General features: G+C 40.7%; 1 protein-coding gene across 5 annotated transcripts in view; it reads right to left on the bottom strand.

The window, feature by feature from the left end:
• Nucleotides 1-5,014: 5,014 nt before the first annotated feature.
• SLC35F4 (solute carrier family 35 member F4) overlaps nt 5,015-17,301 on the bottom strand; it is a 180,027-nt gene continuing 167,740 nt past the window's right edge. For all 5 annotated transcript variants that reach the window (XM_075193580.1, XM_075193583.1, XM_075193582.1 and 2 more), the window contains 4 exons: nt 13,515-13,640; nt 10,821-11,013; nt 7,387-7,476; nt 5,015-5,425 (listed from right to left, as the gene is read on the bottom strand). In XM_075193580.1, the coding sequence (XP_075049681.1) occupies nt 5,184-5,425; nt 7,387-7,476; nt 10,821-11,013; nt 13,515-13,640 (651 nt within the window). In that variant the 3' untranslated portion in view covers nt 5,015-5,183. The remainder of the gene's footprint in view (nt 5,426-7,386; nt 7,477-10,820; nt 11,014-13,514; nt 13,641-17,301) is intronic.

Here is a 17,301-nt window from a genome sequence, read left to right as displayed (position 1 = left end):
CAGAAGGACCCTCATACTAATCGTCTACACCCGTGTGCCTATTTCTCCCGCCAGTTCTCTTCAGCAGAAGCCAACTATGATGTCGGGAATAGGGAACTGTTGGCAATCAAATGGGCCTTCGAGGAGTGGCGACATTGGCTGGAGGGTGCTCCACATCAGATCTCTGTCATTACCGACCACAAGAACTTGCAATATATACAATCGGCCAAACGTCTAAATCCCAGACAGGCCCGTTGGTCGTTATTCTTTACCCGGTTCAATTTCCTGATCACCTATCGACCGGGTTCCAAAAATGTCCGGGCAGATGCTCTGTCCAGAAGTTTCTTGGCACACCACGTTCCAGTTTCGAACCCAGAGCCTATTATTCCTCCTTCCATAATCCATGTTGGATTAACCCAAGATCTGAGTATCACACTTCAGAGATTCCAGAAATTAGCCCCTGATACTACTCCGGAACAACGTCTTTTTGTTCCAGTCCATCTAAGGAAGGCGGTTCTTGCAGAGGCGCATAATAGTAGGTCTGCTGGACACCCTGGAGTTTATAAGACGCTGGAGATCCTTTCCCGTACGGTCTGGTGGCCATCCTTGTCCGCTGACATCAAGAGTCATGTCCTCTCGTGTGAAATTTGTGCCAGGAACAAAGTCCCCAGGACTCGCCCGGTGGGTCAATTGCTTCCATTGCCCATTCCTGCAAAACCTTGGACACATTTGTCCATGGATTTTATTGTTGATTTGCCACCTTCTGCAGGACATAATACTATTTGGGTTGTGGTGGACCGTTTCAGTAAAATGGCACATTTCATCCCATTAACCAGGCTTCCTACAGCTCGAGATCTGGCCATTCTCTTCATACAACATGTTTTCCGGCTCCATGGACTTCCTTCCGATATTGTTTCTGATCGTGGTTCACAATTCATAGCACAATTCTGGAAATCCTTCTGCACCCTCCTCGGAATCCGGATCAGTCTGTCATCTGCATACCACCCTCAGTCTAACGGGCAAACTGAAAGGGTTAACCAAGCACTTGAACAGTTCCTCCGATGTTATTCCTCAGAATTCCATGACAACTGGTCATCTTTGCTGCCTTGGGCAGAGTTTGCCTACAATAACTCATCTCACTCATCTACTCAAACTTCCCCGTTCTACTGTAACTTCGGTTTCCATCCCAGGTCTAATTCTCTGTACTCTCTCAAATCTGCTGGTATTCCGGAGATTCATTCCACAGTTGCTGATCTGAAAGTAATTTGGGGGAAAGTTCAGTCCTCCTTGAAAAAATCCTCATTGTCGGCCAAAAATTTTTCGGATCGTCACCGTACCCCCTGCCCATTCAAAGTGGGCCAGAAAGTATGGCTATCAACTAGAAATCTTTGGCTCAGACAGCCTTGTAAAAAACTAGGGCCTAAATTTATTGGGCCGTTCATGATTACCAAACAGATCAATCCGGTAGCTTTTAGATTGAAGATTTCTAGTTCACTAAAAATTCCGAACACATTTCATTGTTCATTGTTGAAGCCGGTATTGTATCCTAGCCAATCCTCAACTGTGCCTGGGGGAAGTTCGAGTAAGCCACTAAGATATGTGGTTCAAAGGATTTTAGATTCCAAAAAAGTGCAAGGACAGGTGCACTTCCTGGTGCAGTGGAGGAACCGCGGGTTAGAAGAGCGATCTTGGGTTCCGCAAAGACAACTCCATGCCCCTAAACAATTGAGGGAATTCTTCAGGAGGTTTCCAAGAAAACCTGGATGTCGGGGTCCCTCGACCCCTCCTCAAGGGGGGGGTACTGTTACGAGCCGCGGCGGTGCCCAGCCGCCGCGACTCACTCACCTGCGTCCCGGCCGTCGCTATGGCGACCGGGACGTCACTTCCGGCCCTGACCCGGCCGTTGCCGGGGCAACGAGAAGACGCTTCAGCGCTGCGTCCCGGCAATGAGAGGAAGCGGGCGCAGCGCTCACCATATGTTCTAGCCTGTGGGCTAATTAATGCAGCCTATTAATTATGCTGGGGGCTGTGTCTAATTCAGAGCTAGGCTCTGATTGGTGGCCACTGGTATTTAAGGCAATGAGGTCTGCTGCCTCATTGCCGGTTATAGCTCCTGTGTTCCAGTCTGCTAACCTGCTAGTTCCTGTCCTGTATCCTGATATCTCTATTTGACTCCCCGTGTATGACCCTTGGCTTTGATTTGGACCTTGCTCGTGTTTCCTGTGACCCTGATCTTTGGCCTGTTTACCCGTTCTGCTATTTGCCTGTGACCCCTGACCTCAGCTTGTTCATCGATACTGTTGTCTGCTGCCGGCCCTTGACCTCTGCGTGGACCTGACTCCTCTTGCCTGGGTTCTCCCCAGATGGTACGCACTTCACGACCCTCTGTCAGTCTGCGGCCCAGTCTGTCCCCACCATCAGGGGCTCCAGTGAACCCCTGACTGGCAGAGTAGATTTCGGGTTGTGTTGTGCCGGCTGAAGGGGTTCCTAACACTTTCATGTCTTTTTTTTCCACTTTTATTTGCATTTTTTGCACATTCCAATCAACTTTAACGTGCAGAAAATGGATGATAAAGTTCTGAAGTAGAGCATGCTACATTTTCACTGCCCCAGAAACACAATAGGATGCACTTTTTGACACGGTAAAAATGCATAAAAAGACAACTGTCAAAAATTGTTTCCATGTACACAGTGTCTTAGTTAGTAGTTGATACTTTAGTTACTTTGATTTTCAGGTGCTAGTCTATGGTGCAAGGGGACTCAGGAGGTGCCGTCAAGGGGCTTGGAAAATCCTTTATTGCTCTGGTTATTATTGGTTTGTTAACAACCTCAGATCACTACGATGAAAGGCTTTTCCAGGACCCAATTTTATATTTATTCAAGCTATTTTGACACAAATGCAATTAAGAGCTTTTTGAACGGAGACTGCCTGGTATTTATAGAAATCGCTGCTAGTAGCATTTAAACAAGCGTGTAGTATTTATATTTAATCACAGAGGCTGGCAGCATTGTCTGAGAGCACCAAAGGCATTTAATGTTGAAACGGAGAACCAGCTGGGATCTCATCCTCCAGGCTAAAACCTTCTCCAATCAAAAGGATTGGACTGAGCACACAGGGACTGATACACAACACACGCACAAACCTCTGGGGCTTGTTGGATGCCATAAAAAACAAATTACTTAGCTGCGTAAAATGTAATAATAGATTTATTTTCTGCTGGTGTATTATGTGTGACACAATTGTGTCTTTTCAGAGCCTGCAGCAAGTTGTTGGGTGTCAATCTGCAACAATTCATAGTCATGTAACTGCGGTGTACCCCTTGGTATGTATATTGAGCCTGTCTGAAATAATACTTTCATAACAAGGGTGAATCAGTGATGTGACAGCATCTATAGTGCTTGGAAGTAGAAAAGGGTCTGAGCGGGCTTGGTGATATACAAAGGAATAGATGAAGCACACATTGTTCTCGATCTGTGTGATCTCAGCTGATGTCTGTTCGCTGCCAACATTAGTGCTCACCGGCTTTGTAATCTACCAGCAGCATCCTGGGATCAGGTGGCTTTAGCAAGCCTATTGATACATGGCAAGGTGTTCAGTAAAACCATCAGAAGAAAATGGTTTGTCAGGAGTTTGGCATGATCCACTGTTACAGACACCAAATCCCCACATCTAGAATCACAGGACTTTGAGGTTCAGGTTTTTAAGTAGAACTCAGGGTACGTGGATACAGGATGTCTGGGCACAATACCTGTATCACTCAGTAAAGAGTCCCTTTACATACTTATCACTGACGTCTGTTAGTGTCACTTACTCTAACTTTGACATAGCTGGAACTTGTTAGATGCTCCATGTTGGTGGTTTTCATAGGATTGTCTTCTTATCTGACATTCTTGTATTTAAAAAATAGTATAGATTGCTGCAATCATTATAATAAGTGATATGACTGAAACACTCCAGAGGGATCAGTCTACCGTGTAATTCTGCGATACAGGAATAGTTCACAATGATAGTAACACAGATGCGGAGAAGTGTAAGAATCCAGAGAGGGAAATAAATAAATGTGACAATGATACAATTTTTAAGTTACACTGCAGAATAGCTGTCCGCACTGTTTCTGTAAATCACCCGTTCCGTGGAGCTAGAAGGACAACTAGGGGTAGAACAGCGCACTGTTTGGCCTCATAGCAAAGTATGGATGGGGGCCCGGCATTGCTGCTCTAGGCTCATGGAGCCCCCACTCTTTTCTCAAAAGGGCAGAGATGGGACCATTTCTGGGGATGTGCAGTCAGGACTGGCAGAAGAGGCCAGAACATAACTGGGGGCTCCGGAGGCTGAACAAGCATTGTCAGGCCCCGATATGGGGGGTCCTGGGAGGGTAAAAGTGGTCTTAGAGGGGGTGGGGTGAACATATAGCTGGGCCTCCCTCATCCACATAATAACTGCAATCTCTATAGTGACACCAACGGTGTGAAGTAATTCTGCTCTGTGGTTAGTGTGGGTCTGGGACTTCCAGGTGGAACAAAACTGATAGGGGAAATATTCACGAGAAAGGCTTAAGGTCAGATTATGCTGGAGAAATGTGCAAAATCCTACAGCCCAGTGTGGAATAAGGCGAAGATTCCACAGAACAGCTGCTCTGTATATAACGCCATCGTATGACGCTGTACCTTACAATCACAGAAGGTTTATTCATTCCCTGTCACAGGAGCACACACACCAGGTCCAATTTATTATTCAGAAGCAAATTAACCTTCTGACCATGATAGGAAAACGGATGACCTATAGGAAACACAAACATATTTGTAGAGAACTATCACCCTCTCCTAACATTGCACCATGGTGAGAATGAATCCCAAGGCCATGGTGCTGTGAGCCAAGAATGTTAACCCATCCCAGATATATCTGGCATTTCCACCTATTCAGAGAGTGATTAAAGACCCTACCTGCCTCCCTGTCTAGAATCGCCAACAGTACAATAACCATATGTAAAATGAAAAATAAATACCACAAACAACAATAAATTGAAGCCTCCCATAGAAAAACGTTCTTGTGTTTATTTACTCTTAGGTGTATAAATGTAAACATTTGTATGTATTTAACTTAGAATTATTTGCAGATTAATACTGTGATATTACATTACAAGTAGTGAAATAATTAAATTATATTCACAGAATATACATTCACGTGCATTCAAATGATGGGTTTAAGACAGTGGTATAGACACTGTGCCGTTAGCCCTGCTCCTGCTCCTGGTGTACACACCCGCGTCTGCAACATCCTCTGCGTGTTCCTCTGTCTTCTTTTCCTTTAAGCTATTGATGAATCGCAAGGTAATCTCATCCCATTCTTCAGGCAGCAGCATAAGCAGAAACCCAATGCAGATGATAATTGTAGCCCCCAGTCTGACAACGCTGAAAATCACTTCATGCTTCAGCAGGTCGATAGCTGTGTGAAAAAGAAGACACAACAAAAACTCTAAATTTATGATCTCTATTTATTTTCTAGTAAAAGGAAAGTGTTTCCATTACAGGGAAATACGTTTTTTGAAAGTCACAAAATTCACTATAAATTAGACTACATATTTTCAGAGCAGGATCAGTGTTCAAGTGTATATATATATATATATATATATATATATATATATATCTTATACTATGTACAGGCATATTTTTTACTTTTGTTAGTAAATCTTTTAATATGATACATATGTGTGGATAAGTTCATTATAGTCCCTATCTTTGTGATCAATTTGGTGATTTTACTCCAGCTATAGACTTACTGCACCATAATAGTTATTTTATTAAGCTTTCAGTTTATACCAGAGGATTAAAAGGACATCATATGAGAGGATTCATATCATATGGACGCTTGGGAAACCATACCAGATAAGCTGTTTTTTATTTGATCTCTGGTACGAGGCTATTGCATCTGCACTTTTATATTGAGATTTGTTTATCTCTCATATAATACACTATGTGTGGCGCTTCTATTATTTTTGTCTTTTAGAAATACCTGGGCACTTGCAAAGAAGTGCTACATGATAAGGAGCTGCCTGCTGTAAACTAAGTTGTATGTTCAATTATATTTGCACACTTTTTGGTGTTTATATTGGGCTTAATTTTGCCTATCTTCTATGGTATTATAGCTTTCTCACTAAAGCGCCTTTTGCTTATATTTTTTCTGTATATATATATATATATATATATATATATATATACATACATACATACACATACACACACGCATATATATATATATATATATATATATATATGTATATATATATATAAATTGCAGTACTTATCAAATGACCATGGTGTCAGATGATGCTCGAAAGCCATTTAGTGCGGACGTCAACACCTTTCCTTGTCTGACAAGCCAGCCCTTGAGAAAGGTGCTATTTTTTGATGTGCAGATTAACTAGTATCAGCTTGTTACTAGTTAACCAGCACATCAAACTGACTGGACGCTGTTGCACTTTGTATGACCGGGCACCCCAACTACTGAATCCATGTTTGTGATGTGCAGTTCCTCTACTCCTCTCTATAGATATACTTTAGTCTTATCATGAAACCATATACGTGTTGGTCCCTCCACACACAGACCCCCTTTACAGCCATTTCCAGTTTGAATGCAATCTGTCACATATACATATATGCTTCTCCTTTTGCATTCTCTCAACACTTATAATCAAATTTAAAGAGCACAGTGGTTTGAATGGGCCAGGTCAAGGTGGGCACCCTCTCTGTTGTGCAAGGAAGGCGCACCAGCAAACTAATGGTGCACCAAACTGTACGGGGAAGGCTCTCAAGAATCTCAAGAAGCGCATCGTGCAAAAGTCTAAAAGTGATGGGACCACAGGACGGCCTTTCTTACATGTGTTACTTTTGTGTGTTTGGGCAAAGTGAATTTATAAATACGCTTTTCTGCTAAAGTGCAAATGAAAGTTGAAGAATGCGTCACTCTAAAAGGAAAAGGATAGGATGACACTGGATGTCCCCCAGCTCCAATCTGGTGCTAAAATAAAGTAGTTTAACAGAGTGAAGTTCTCTTCCACAAAGCAAGGAACATCATGCCTCTAAAAACACGCTCATTCCAACCCTTTACGCATTTTTTGCAATATTTATGCATCCTATTTACTAGAAACCTGTGACATCACTGAGGCACACAACAATGGATTCTAGTGATATCATGGAGAAAATTTTCAATGTCCCAGTTAGTGGTCTCTGGTTCTTAACGTTTTAATTGGCTGTAATCTCATGAATATTGGATGGGTCAACACAATGACTGACTCCATTATGTGTAAGGGACAGATTTACTTTAAGTTACATGAATATATTCCATATGCTCAGATCATTGATTACAATGGATCATTGTACTTACCGTAAAGTGAACTAAGCACTTACCTGCATTACCGGGAACACTGAGAACTGTGCCGATTGAAATGAGAATTGGATATGTCAGAACCACGCCAACGTTTACTAATATGTTGAAAGCTGCAAAAAAGGAAAATTAATGTAAAAAAATAACTAGATCAATATAACACTGTAGGACTCCAAATTTGCATATTTAAATATTTTATTTTGTATAATGCAGAACGTTCATGTAACGTCAAGACATCTGCAATTAGTATTGTCCACCCAGAGCTTTTAGACAGCATCAAAGCCTATTTTTAAAAGACAAAATCAACAGTGAAAAAATGTACAAGGTAATGGAGAGGAGAAACGCTGTATGAAACATATCAGCACTCAGTATGCTTATAATAAAATTGCTTTCAAAGTTCTGTTGATGATAACGTGCAGCTGTCTCTACACATAGCGAGGCAGTCATTTTGACTTCCCAAAAGGGACAAACATAGGTGCTAATAGACAGAGTGGAATGCTACAAATAAACAGAAGAACCCTTATATTAGGGAAAAAGTAAATATATACAAAGACTATTTAATTACACTGATGCTAATTCAGTGCCTATTGAAAACCCTGAGTCTTGAGAAAGTTCTGAGGGATACAGGACGAAACGCGTCAGTGTTTCTATAGACCGTTGGCTTCAGTTTCTGTCACTAACAGCACTGCAGTTCAAGCGTAACCATTAGACCTTCTCCCCATTTCCCACAAGACTCACTGGACCTCATTTAGAGTCGGACGCAAAGTCCGATTTAGGCGCATCTAACCAAAAAACACCACCACGCATGTGCAGAAAGCTCCAAATCCGCCTGCATCTTGGATGCAATTAACACTTGCGACAGCTTGCGACTCACTACCAGAGAATGGGAGGAACGCGGAATTGTGAAGGCGTGACCATGTAAATGCATCCTAGTCGCAGAGAGGCTGAGACGCAACACACGTCAAAACAGGGCTAAAGCTGTGCGGCAGGAATTATGTGGCGCAAGCGTTAGCTAGCTGCAGGAACTGCTCGCAGCTCGATAGCAGTGGCGCACGCAGGGGGGGTTTCTGGGTCTCCAGAAACCCCTCCCCTCCACTAAAAAAGTGCCCTACATTGCGGCACTGTACTATACAGACGCTTCTTTGACAGCGCCGTGGCTGCTGTATAGTACAGTGCTGCCTAAATGCAGCTGCTGCGCATGCGCGGCAGCTCTCTCGCTTTTTTTTTTTTTTTTGGGTGGAGGGGAAACCCCCCCTTAAAAATCCTCTGTGCGCCCCTGGATAGGGTATTACGAGTGGGATGTAACTGGGGTTTGCTTGCAACTCGTAATACCCTACCAAGCTGCGGCACGCTCCCACTCCTACACTCCTTACACGGACTTTGCGTCCGACTCTAAATGAGGTCCACAGTGAGGAAACACCTACTAGATGCGACTGAGAGCGGTGGGAGGATATCACACCCGGGTGTTTGTCACTATATGCAGAGTATATACTGGTTTTAAGTCCCTCTGGTAGGTAGTGAAATACTTTTAATACCGGTAAGAAGTTTGTTGGCCTATATTCTGAACCTGGATTATTCACATCTTTTGCGACATCTATACGGATAATTGAGATAAAGCTAATATAGCATTTATATGTTGAATAGGAAATTATCTATTTTCTCTCCATACAAAAACAGTGGGATCTATTTTACAGTACCTATTTTTTGTGATCTTGGGACATTATTCTCCCTAGTGCTGGTAAAAGATTATCCAGGAGAGTTATATCGAGTTCATGCTTCTTGTGATTTCCATTTTTACTCTATACAAATCAATTTTTGTGCTGCTGGAATACATCTAGAAGCCATTATACATTACTTTCTGACGAAATGTATTGTATCTCTTGTTTGGTGGTGCTGATTTTTAGTTTTATGTTCTTACGCTTTTTGTTTTTTCTTTGTTGAGTAATAATTTTGTATATATTTGCTGTTTAGAAGAGCAATCCCTTGTTCTTCTTGCCATATTATATGTACACCCTAGTACAAGGGGTATCATAATTTTCACAGCGCTTTTTTATGTTTTTGTATGCATTTTGAGATTACCACTTATTATGTCACTAGTGACTTCGTGCCTCATTGATGCTACTGGATCCTAGATTATGGACATTGTGTCCTATCTTGAATATTGGTTCAGCCCACAAAATGGTCACCACAAAATTCTCCAGTGATGTCATTCGTTGTCTTTGAATTGATAGGTCATATAGCGGCGTTAGTTACACCCCTGGTGATTGCATCATAAAGCTACTTTACTGCAAACATATAGCCAAGTCGAAAAGCCTTAAGATGAGATGCATACAATATTAGATTGTTAGAAAACCAGGACAGTTTAGTTCAGTCAAAAAGATTCACTGAGGATTGTTTATGAAGCTTAAAATGGGCAAATTGCAAAATCCTGCCTGGTGATGTCACGTGCCTGGTCTTGCACTTGCGCATCTAGATTTATGCCAAAGTGCATGGCTCGGTGGAGAAAGATGAAAGCATTCGCAGAGGAGCAGAAGTTTGCATAGGCAAAGCAAAGTCGTTCCTTGCGAAGTAGAGAGTAGGCATACCGGTGCACCTAGTTCTGCTGAGCAACGCAAAAATTGGATTATATTGCAAAGCAAATTTATTCAAATTTGATAAAGGGGTGGAGAGTGTGCATTTGGAGAAGTGTTCCTTGCTTTGTGAAAGGGCGCACAGATGTTTTCACTCTACAACAAGACTTGATATTTGCACCAACACGAAGCTAGCGGGGAATAGGTCTCTTCCCTAAAGTGTCACATGTCATAAAGACGTTCCCAATGTCACCTCACTCCTGATTAATTTAAGACAAAACTGAGGATCAACTGAGCAGTATTTAAGAAGAAGAAAATTTTAATTTAGTGAAAGGGGAGGTCCTAAAATGGTAGAAAGTTGGACTTCAATATGACATTTACACTTTTGGAGACTAGACGTGGAGTTTGATGTGCGCAGGGTGGTCTATCCAGGCCCACTGGTACAAAACCAAAGCATTTTGCAGTGTGTATCCAGTGCTCCCCCTATAATACCAGCTTTAAACACAGGATGAAGCTGTAGTTATATAAAGGGTGGTGTTAAAATGAGCGTGACATATAATAAAATGAATACATTTCATTGCACTTTTGTGTGGAGACTACACCTGGTATAAGGAGCGAATGCTGTACTACGAAGAGGGTCGTTACTAAGAAGGGCTGAAATTAGCCCTTGGATGGCTACCAATTGCCCACCAGGATATTCCCTGGTTTCCAGGCCTGCCATTTAAATCCGAATACATATTCACCATTCATACCAGTTCACTACACTTCCATACAGACTAACCCAAAAACAAGTGTAGGATTAAAAAATATATATATTTTCATTCATTACACAATTAAAGTACAGTACATGGTTCATTTCCAAGAAGAAATGCCCTATTCCTACTTACCTAACCAGAGACCAGCAACTCCGCACAGATATCCCCATGGTAGGGCTGAGAAAGAAGACCAGTGCTCCACTTTGGTAAAATAAAGAATGATTGGTGTGCATGAAATGAAGATTAAATTGAAAAATCCTAAAGTAGAAAAAAAATGCGCCGCTTCTCCAAAGTTTGCCGTTCCAAGAAACATCTTAAACAAAACCTGTAACAACAAACAGAATCAGTTTTCAAAAAGACCAAAATGCTATAATAATAGAAAGAATAACTTTATTCAAGCATTATTTGTGAACAGAATGTGTGTGCAAAATCTTAGCAGCATAAAATTCAGGACATTGTCCAGGTGTGTTGAGTTTAAAGAAGATGATTTTATTATAGAGCACAAAAATATATATCAAAACTACAAAACGCATACATTACAGTAGTTGTTGCAATAAGTATATTAATAAACAACCTTCTAACAGCACCCTCACTGCTCAACAACTAATTATCATGTGAACCAAATCTTGATTCCCAGTTCTGAATTTGTGGAATAACTTGTTGAGAGATTTAGTGGCCCAATCATCAATACGGCCCTGATTGCGATGATGAAGATTATTTATTTTATTTGAAACTTGTTTAGCAAAATCTGCTGAGTGCGCTCGAGCTTGGCTCGCCCTTACTGTACAGTGACTACGTGTATACGCCCATTCCTTTCTGTTTCACCCATGAAATCATAGGCTGCAGTAAGGGTCTTTTGCGCTCGAAGATGAATTGGACGTTTCTGCGTTCTGTGGCATATTATATTATATGCCAGTTACACTCCTTAATGAATCAGGCCCAGAAAGATAAGGGCTCTATAGGAGCAAAAATACAGCGTGAGAGGGCAGCAGCAATCAGTAGAATCCCCATTAGATCCCTGGTCCGATTCTTTCAGTGTACACGTAAGTATATTCCAACTACTGCTTGCAGAATCTCTGAAACATCTCCACAGTGATGTTGCTCTAGATATCAATACATGTATCAAACCTGGAGTGTGGGGGTGAGATCAAGGATTTCACACCAAGTGAAATGTATCCATCCTCTAGAATGCTCAACAATATTTTGTTTATCATAACTGTAACGTTATAATTGCTGTGAGCACTCAATGCTTTATATTGCCTGGCAGCTTGCAGTTAATGGTGATGGGGAGGGGGATCCTCACCCAGGACCCACCAATTTACTATATGTAGACAACCAGTTTTAATAGAATACTTTCTATAGAGGATTTTATCATGTTTAACTCAAACACGCTGGCTCTGATATATAAGTTTAATCACAAAGAAATTACACTTAAAGGATAATTTTGGTAATGGTGCCTAAGTAGTAGGATCTTTTTTAAACTATATTTTAAGTAACTGAGTATGTTTTACAAAATATATCTACATCTGAATGAAGTGTTAGATCTGAAAATGTATTGGCCAAACAAAAATTCAAACATAATACTTCAGACAGTAGTCTTGTGTCTCTGTGGCTACAAAATCAGGCTGGAGTTTATATATATATATATATATATATATATATATATATATATATATATATATAAATATATTGTGGCAAGAGCCCGCTACTGGTGAAGCACACATGAACAACTTCTTTCTTTTTATGGTTCTTTATTGTCAGGATGGTAATAATATTTTGATACCGTATACTTGCACAGCAATTATGGAGACCCTATACGCTTACTATACATAGTCCAGCTTTCTGTCCAGATCAGCCAGCTAGCCCAGCGTTGAACTCCCTGAACAATGAAACAAGCAGGGTTTTATACCTGATACTCCTCCCACAGGCCTAGCTTGATGGGCAGGTGACACACCCACCTTCCCTTTAAAAGGAAACGCCCATCCCTGGCTCTGTTTAGACTAAGACACACCCTGTCTGTTTGCTGAGAGGAAGCAGCTTTTAAATCATGTAAGTTAACATACTCCAAACTACACATATGTTTTTACCTGGTTTAATCTCCACCTAGGTGCATAACTGTGCCAATGTTTTATTCTGTTTGTACACTTTATCTGCCTCTTGTCAGAAAAATGCCTCCCTTTGTTACAATATATATATATATATATATATATATATATATATATATATATATATATATATATATATATATATAATCACCTTTGTTTCTTTATCCTCTTATTTACTTAAGGTTGGTAATATACAGTGATATCCAGATGGACAGTTTTGCTATTTTCAATCAAATTGTTCCATTGATGGACTAGAAGTAACTGTTCTGGTTAATCAAAATCCAAACGGAAATAATTTTGACTGCACAGGCTGGAAAACCTTTTCAGTTGATAATCACATCAGTATGTGTATGTGATCACTGGACAATCAGACTGCATAAGCCCTTTGCAATGTAGTCAAACTTCCCAATATCTGAACAATCAAATCCATATAAACTGGGGTTTCGTGACTGGGCGAAATTATAGCAAAGTATGTGGTACCTTTACCATTTCTCTCAGTTGATATCGATGTATTGAAGTTGTAAATTTTTATTAAAAAACAGTAAATAACTTACAAAAACGATAATATAGGAGGAAAGACACATGAAAATATCTAGTTTAGGCAGGTATTGTTTGCTGCATGCTGCCTGCATAACAAAGCTATCAATGAGGAATATACACATGGGCATTGAGGACAGTTGTGGCTACATTGTTATTTAGATGATGTAATACTTTTTTTTACCTTGTACAATGCTGATGCTGAAGCAGATCCAACAGCAAGAGCCACTCCAATGATTGAGTCACCATGGAAACCGTCTGCATACGCCATCATGACGATCCCTGTGATTGCCATTATTGTAGCAACTATCTGTGCCAAAAAAAAAGGAGTAAAGACATCTTTACTGCCTCTCCTGGGATACATTCTGACATCACAGAACATGCTGGTAGGCAAAGACCGGGAATGAATTGCACACAATAAACAAATCCCACAGTACCATCATTTACACTGAAACAGACGACGACACGCTGTGAAAAGTTAAGCTTATTTTAAAATGTGTGCCAGTCACATACCATAGGAATGAGCTAGGTTCCACCGGCATCATTCAGTGAAGGTCATTTAAGAGGCGCACCTGATGCGCACCGTGTAACACCTGGGAATTGCACCAATATGCCTTCTTTTTACCATCCTTGGGCTTGATTCCTTAAAGAACTTAAATTAAGAGGTTTCTTATTTAAGTCTCCTGGACAAAACCATGTTACAATGCAAGGGGTGCAAATTAGTATTCTGTTTTGCACATAAGTTAAATACTGACTGTTTTTTCATGTAGCACACAAATACGTGATAGCTTATTTGTACACTGACATTTAAAGTTGATATTTGTGTGCTACATGAAAAAACAGCCAGTATTTAACTTATGTGCATTTTTTAAAAGTGAAGCCTGTATTTCTATTAAGACAGAATCACAGAACAGGAAAAATAAATAACTTTTTCCTCTGTGGTTATTGAGTTTCTTAAAAGATCCTGTGCTTGTATTGTAGGAGAAATATGCAACAATTGGATTTAATAAGGGCGCAGTTCTAAAGTGTTAGTAGAGATTTTATTGACACTTTCTACCACGCAGGTTTCCAGCTAAACCTGCAAAAGTACACACAGGATTATATTACGAGAACAACACACGGAATGTGGGCATGCACCTATGTATGTGCGATGCAGATGAATAGGAAAATGTGCACAATTAGAAATGTATGGTACAAGTGCATTTTAGCATTTTTGTAAATGGCCCTTTCTGTCTTTTCAGCTGCAATGCAGTTAGTAATGAAATGTGAGAGGGACTTTTTTGGTCCCAAGTCCAGGGTGGGTGCTATCATTAGGTCATCTAAAGAGGTCATCTAGGGAGTCAAGGTTTATGGGGTGCCTAAAACACTGATTCAGTGATGTTCAGTATTTAATATATTATATTTAATATAATATTATTATTATTATTATTATTATTATTATTAAAGAATATATATTACTATTTTTATTTGTTTCTTTCAGCTGCAAATTATTTAAATCAAGAAAGTCAAACCGATTCAACCATGTTCAAGCCAGTGTTGGAGCCTGTTTGTGCACCTGTGAACTGATCCCGCTAACATGTTTGAGGCATTTGAACTAGTGACATTTTATCAAATTTCAAACCGGTTTTAAATTGAACTAATGTTTGAAGAGGCAATTTAATCAGATTTGTCTGATGCAACAAGTCGAAAGTATAGTCCTAGGCTAATAGCAAGTCTGAAAAGACAACACCATAACCAAAACTAAAAGTCATAAAAGGGTTAATAAATCTCTCATATGGAATTATATTAATAGTTTATTACTAATATCACCGAATAGTTTTGAACACATCACAATATCACGTTTTATTTCTATGTTTATACTACTTTTATAAATATGTTAGTTTTATTTCATTTATCAGTGTAGAACACAAGAGTATAAGTTTGTCATACTGCTGAGTTTAATACTATTTTATTAAATTATTACTAACTTTTGGCTGGTATAACTGCGGGGGAAGGGGTTGTTTCCAAAACTTAGCTGGCCAAGGTTGTGGCGAAAGTTTGTGCAAATTTGTGAACCTCGTGGAAAAGTTCCAGCGATTTAACCTTTGTGTTTCGCTTTTGTCCATTCCACACTGTACTTGTAAATCTGAATTTGTTGCATAGCCTATGAATAGAGCTGGGACAATGACAGCAAACTCATTCTGTTGTGTGGTGAGGCTGAAGTAGGACTGGGAACACTAAAGATATATTCTGCTGGCAAAATGAGCACAATTTCACAGCTAAATGCAGGATGAGGAGAATATTTCAGAACAGTTTTAAACATTTTTAAAAAGTCTTCATGTCAGCATCTAAATTCAATGGGCAACAACTCGACTTTGTAGCACATCAGATTTAAGCATTCATTTGAAGTTAATTAGGAGGCATTTTCTGGCAGACATTCACATGGAAAGAGGTTGATGGTACTCTCACATCTCAACAGGGTGGCTGACGAAGCTCTACTGCAAAATGCCTGTGTTATGTGCATCTGTTGTCAGCATGCAACTGATGTTAGATGCATTTCCTCAACCATGATTAGGAAAAGAGCTTATGGCCTGATAGGATATTGTTAAAAGAAGTTTCTAGGAAGGTAGGAAATAGGGTTAAAGCGTGGGAATCTTCCACAGAAAACAGGAGGGTTGGCATTCCTCTTAGGTTCCCTATGACGGACTGCAACGCCTTCCGACATTAAGTTTACACACACATCCCACTGGCTATGACAGGCGAAGTCCTATGGCGGGCAGCTGCAGTGGAGAGGCGTGGGCTTCGACATCATTAAGGAGTCGGTGACGCGGACAGCAGGCAGGCAGGGCTTATTGGCGGGAAAGTGCCAGTGCCAGGTACAGGCAACTTGGCATAACAGCTCTGACCTAGTGGGAGCGCTCAAACATTGCTGTTCTGCCACCTAATAACTCTTGCTGGGTAATGCAATAGTCCATAGGGCCACCAGGGAACGGGCTCTATTGCATGCTGGTCACGAGGGAATGGGCTCTACTGTACACAGGCCACCCGGGAATGGGCTGTATTGTACACTGTCCACCAGTGAATTGGCTCTGGATTGTTTACTAGATACCAGGCTATGGGCTCTGTTCTGAATACTCAAGACAAGGCTAAGGATACTATATTGCATAGTAGACATGAGCATAGCCAGATTATCCATTAGGAGGTGCAGGTGTTATGAATTTTTGGATGAATTCAAATAATAAATATGTACACATGCTTATACTTAAATAATTAATAAGAGTTAATACGAATTAACAGTATACAAAAGGAATAGTCTGCTCAAGCTGGTGCCTAACAAAGAGATAGATAAGATACATTCCTGTAGCAGGTTATACCAAGTCACAAGAGAAAGCAGGTAAAACCAGATGTACTGCAGACCCCTGCTAGGTCAAGCATTGTGTAGGGGGGAGTCCCAGGATAGGATGTGTAACTAAAATCTGCCCAGTAACAAGAAAGGTATATAAGACTGTGCAAATACATTAATTGTTGTTCAGATTCTTGTTAGAATGCTGAACTCATGCTTGCATGTCTGAATAAAGAAGCTCACATTTGGATCTTTGGCTTATGATTTTTGACTTCATAATGATTGATAAAATCATAGCTATAACAGGACATGGTGGGGCGGTCTGTCCTGCTGCTCTGTCTCTCTTGTCACTCTGCCTCAATCCCATGAGACTGAGCACCTGGGGTCATCAGGGCACGTGAGAAAATCTGGTGGGCATGGGGACATGTGAGGGACAGGCTGGTGGGCAGAAGGACATATGAAAAAAGCTTGAGGCCAGCAAGGGGCATATAAAGGAAAAACTGGTGGACAGCAGGAGGCATGCAATAGAAAAGCTAGTGGGCAGGAGACATGTGAGGAAAACATATGGTGGACAGCATGTGAAGGAAAAGCTTAGTGTGTCATGTGAGAGAAATACTGGGGGACTGAGGGGGGCATGTCAGAGAAAAAC

The sequence above is a fragment of the Mixophyes fleayi genome, chromosome 12 (assembly GCF_038048845.1).
Source record: "Mixophyes fleayi isolate aMixFle1 chromosome 12, aMixFle1.hap1, whole genome shotgun sequence".
Taxonomy (NCBI): Eukaryota; Metazoa; Chordata; class Amphibia; order Anura; family Limnodynastidae; genus Mixophyes; species Mixophyes fleayi.
This window is presented reverse-complemented; position numbering and strand designations above follow the sequence as displayed.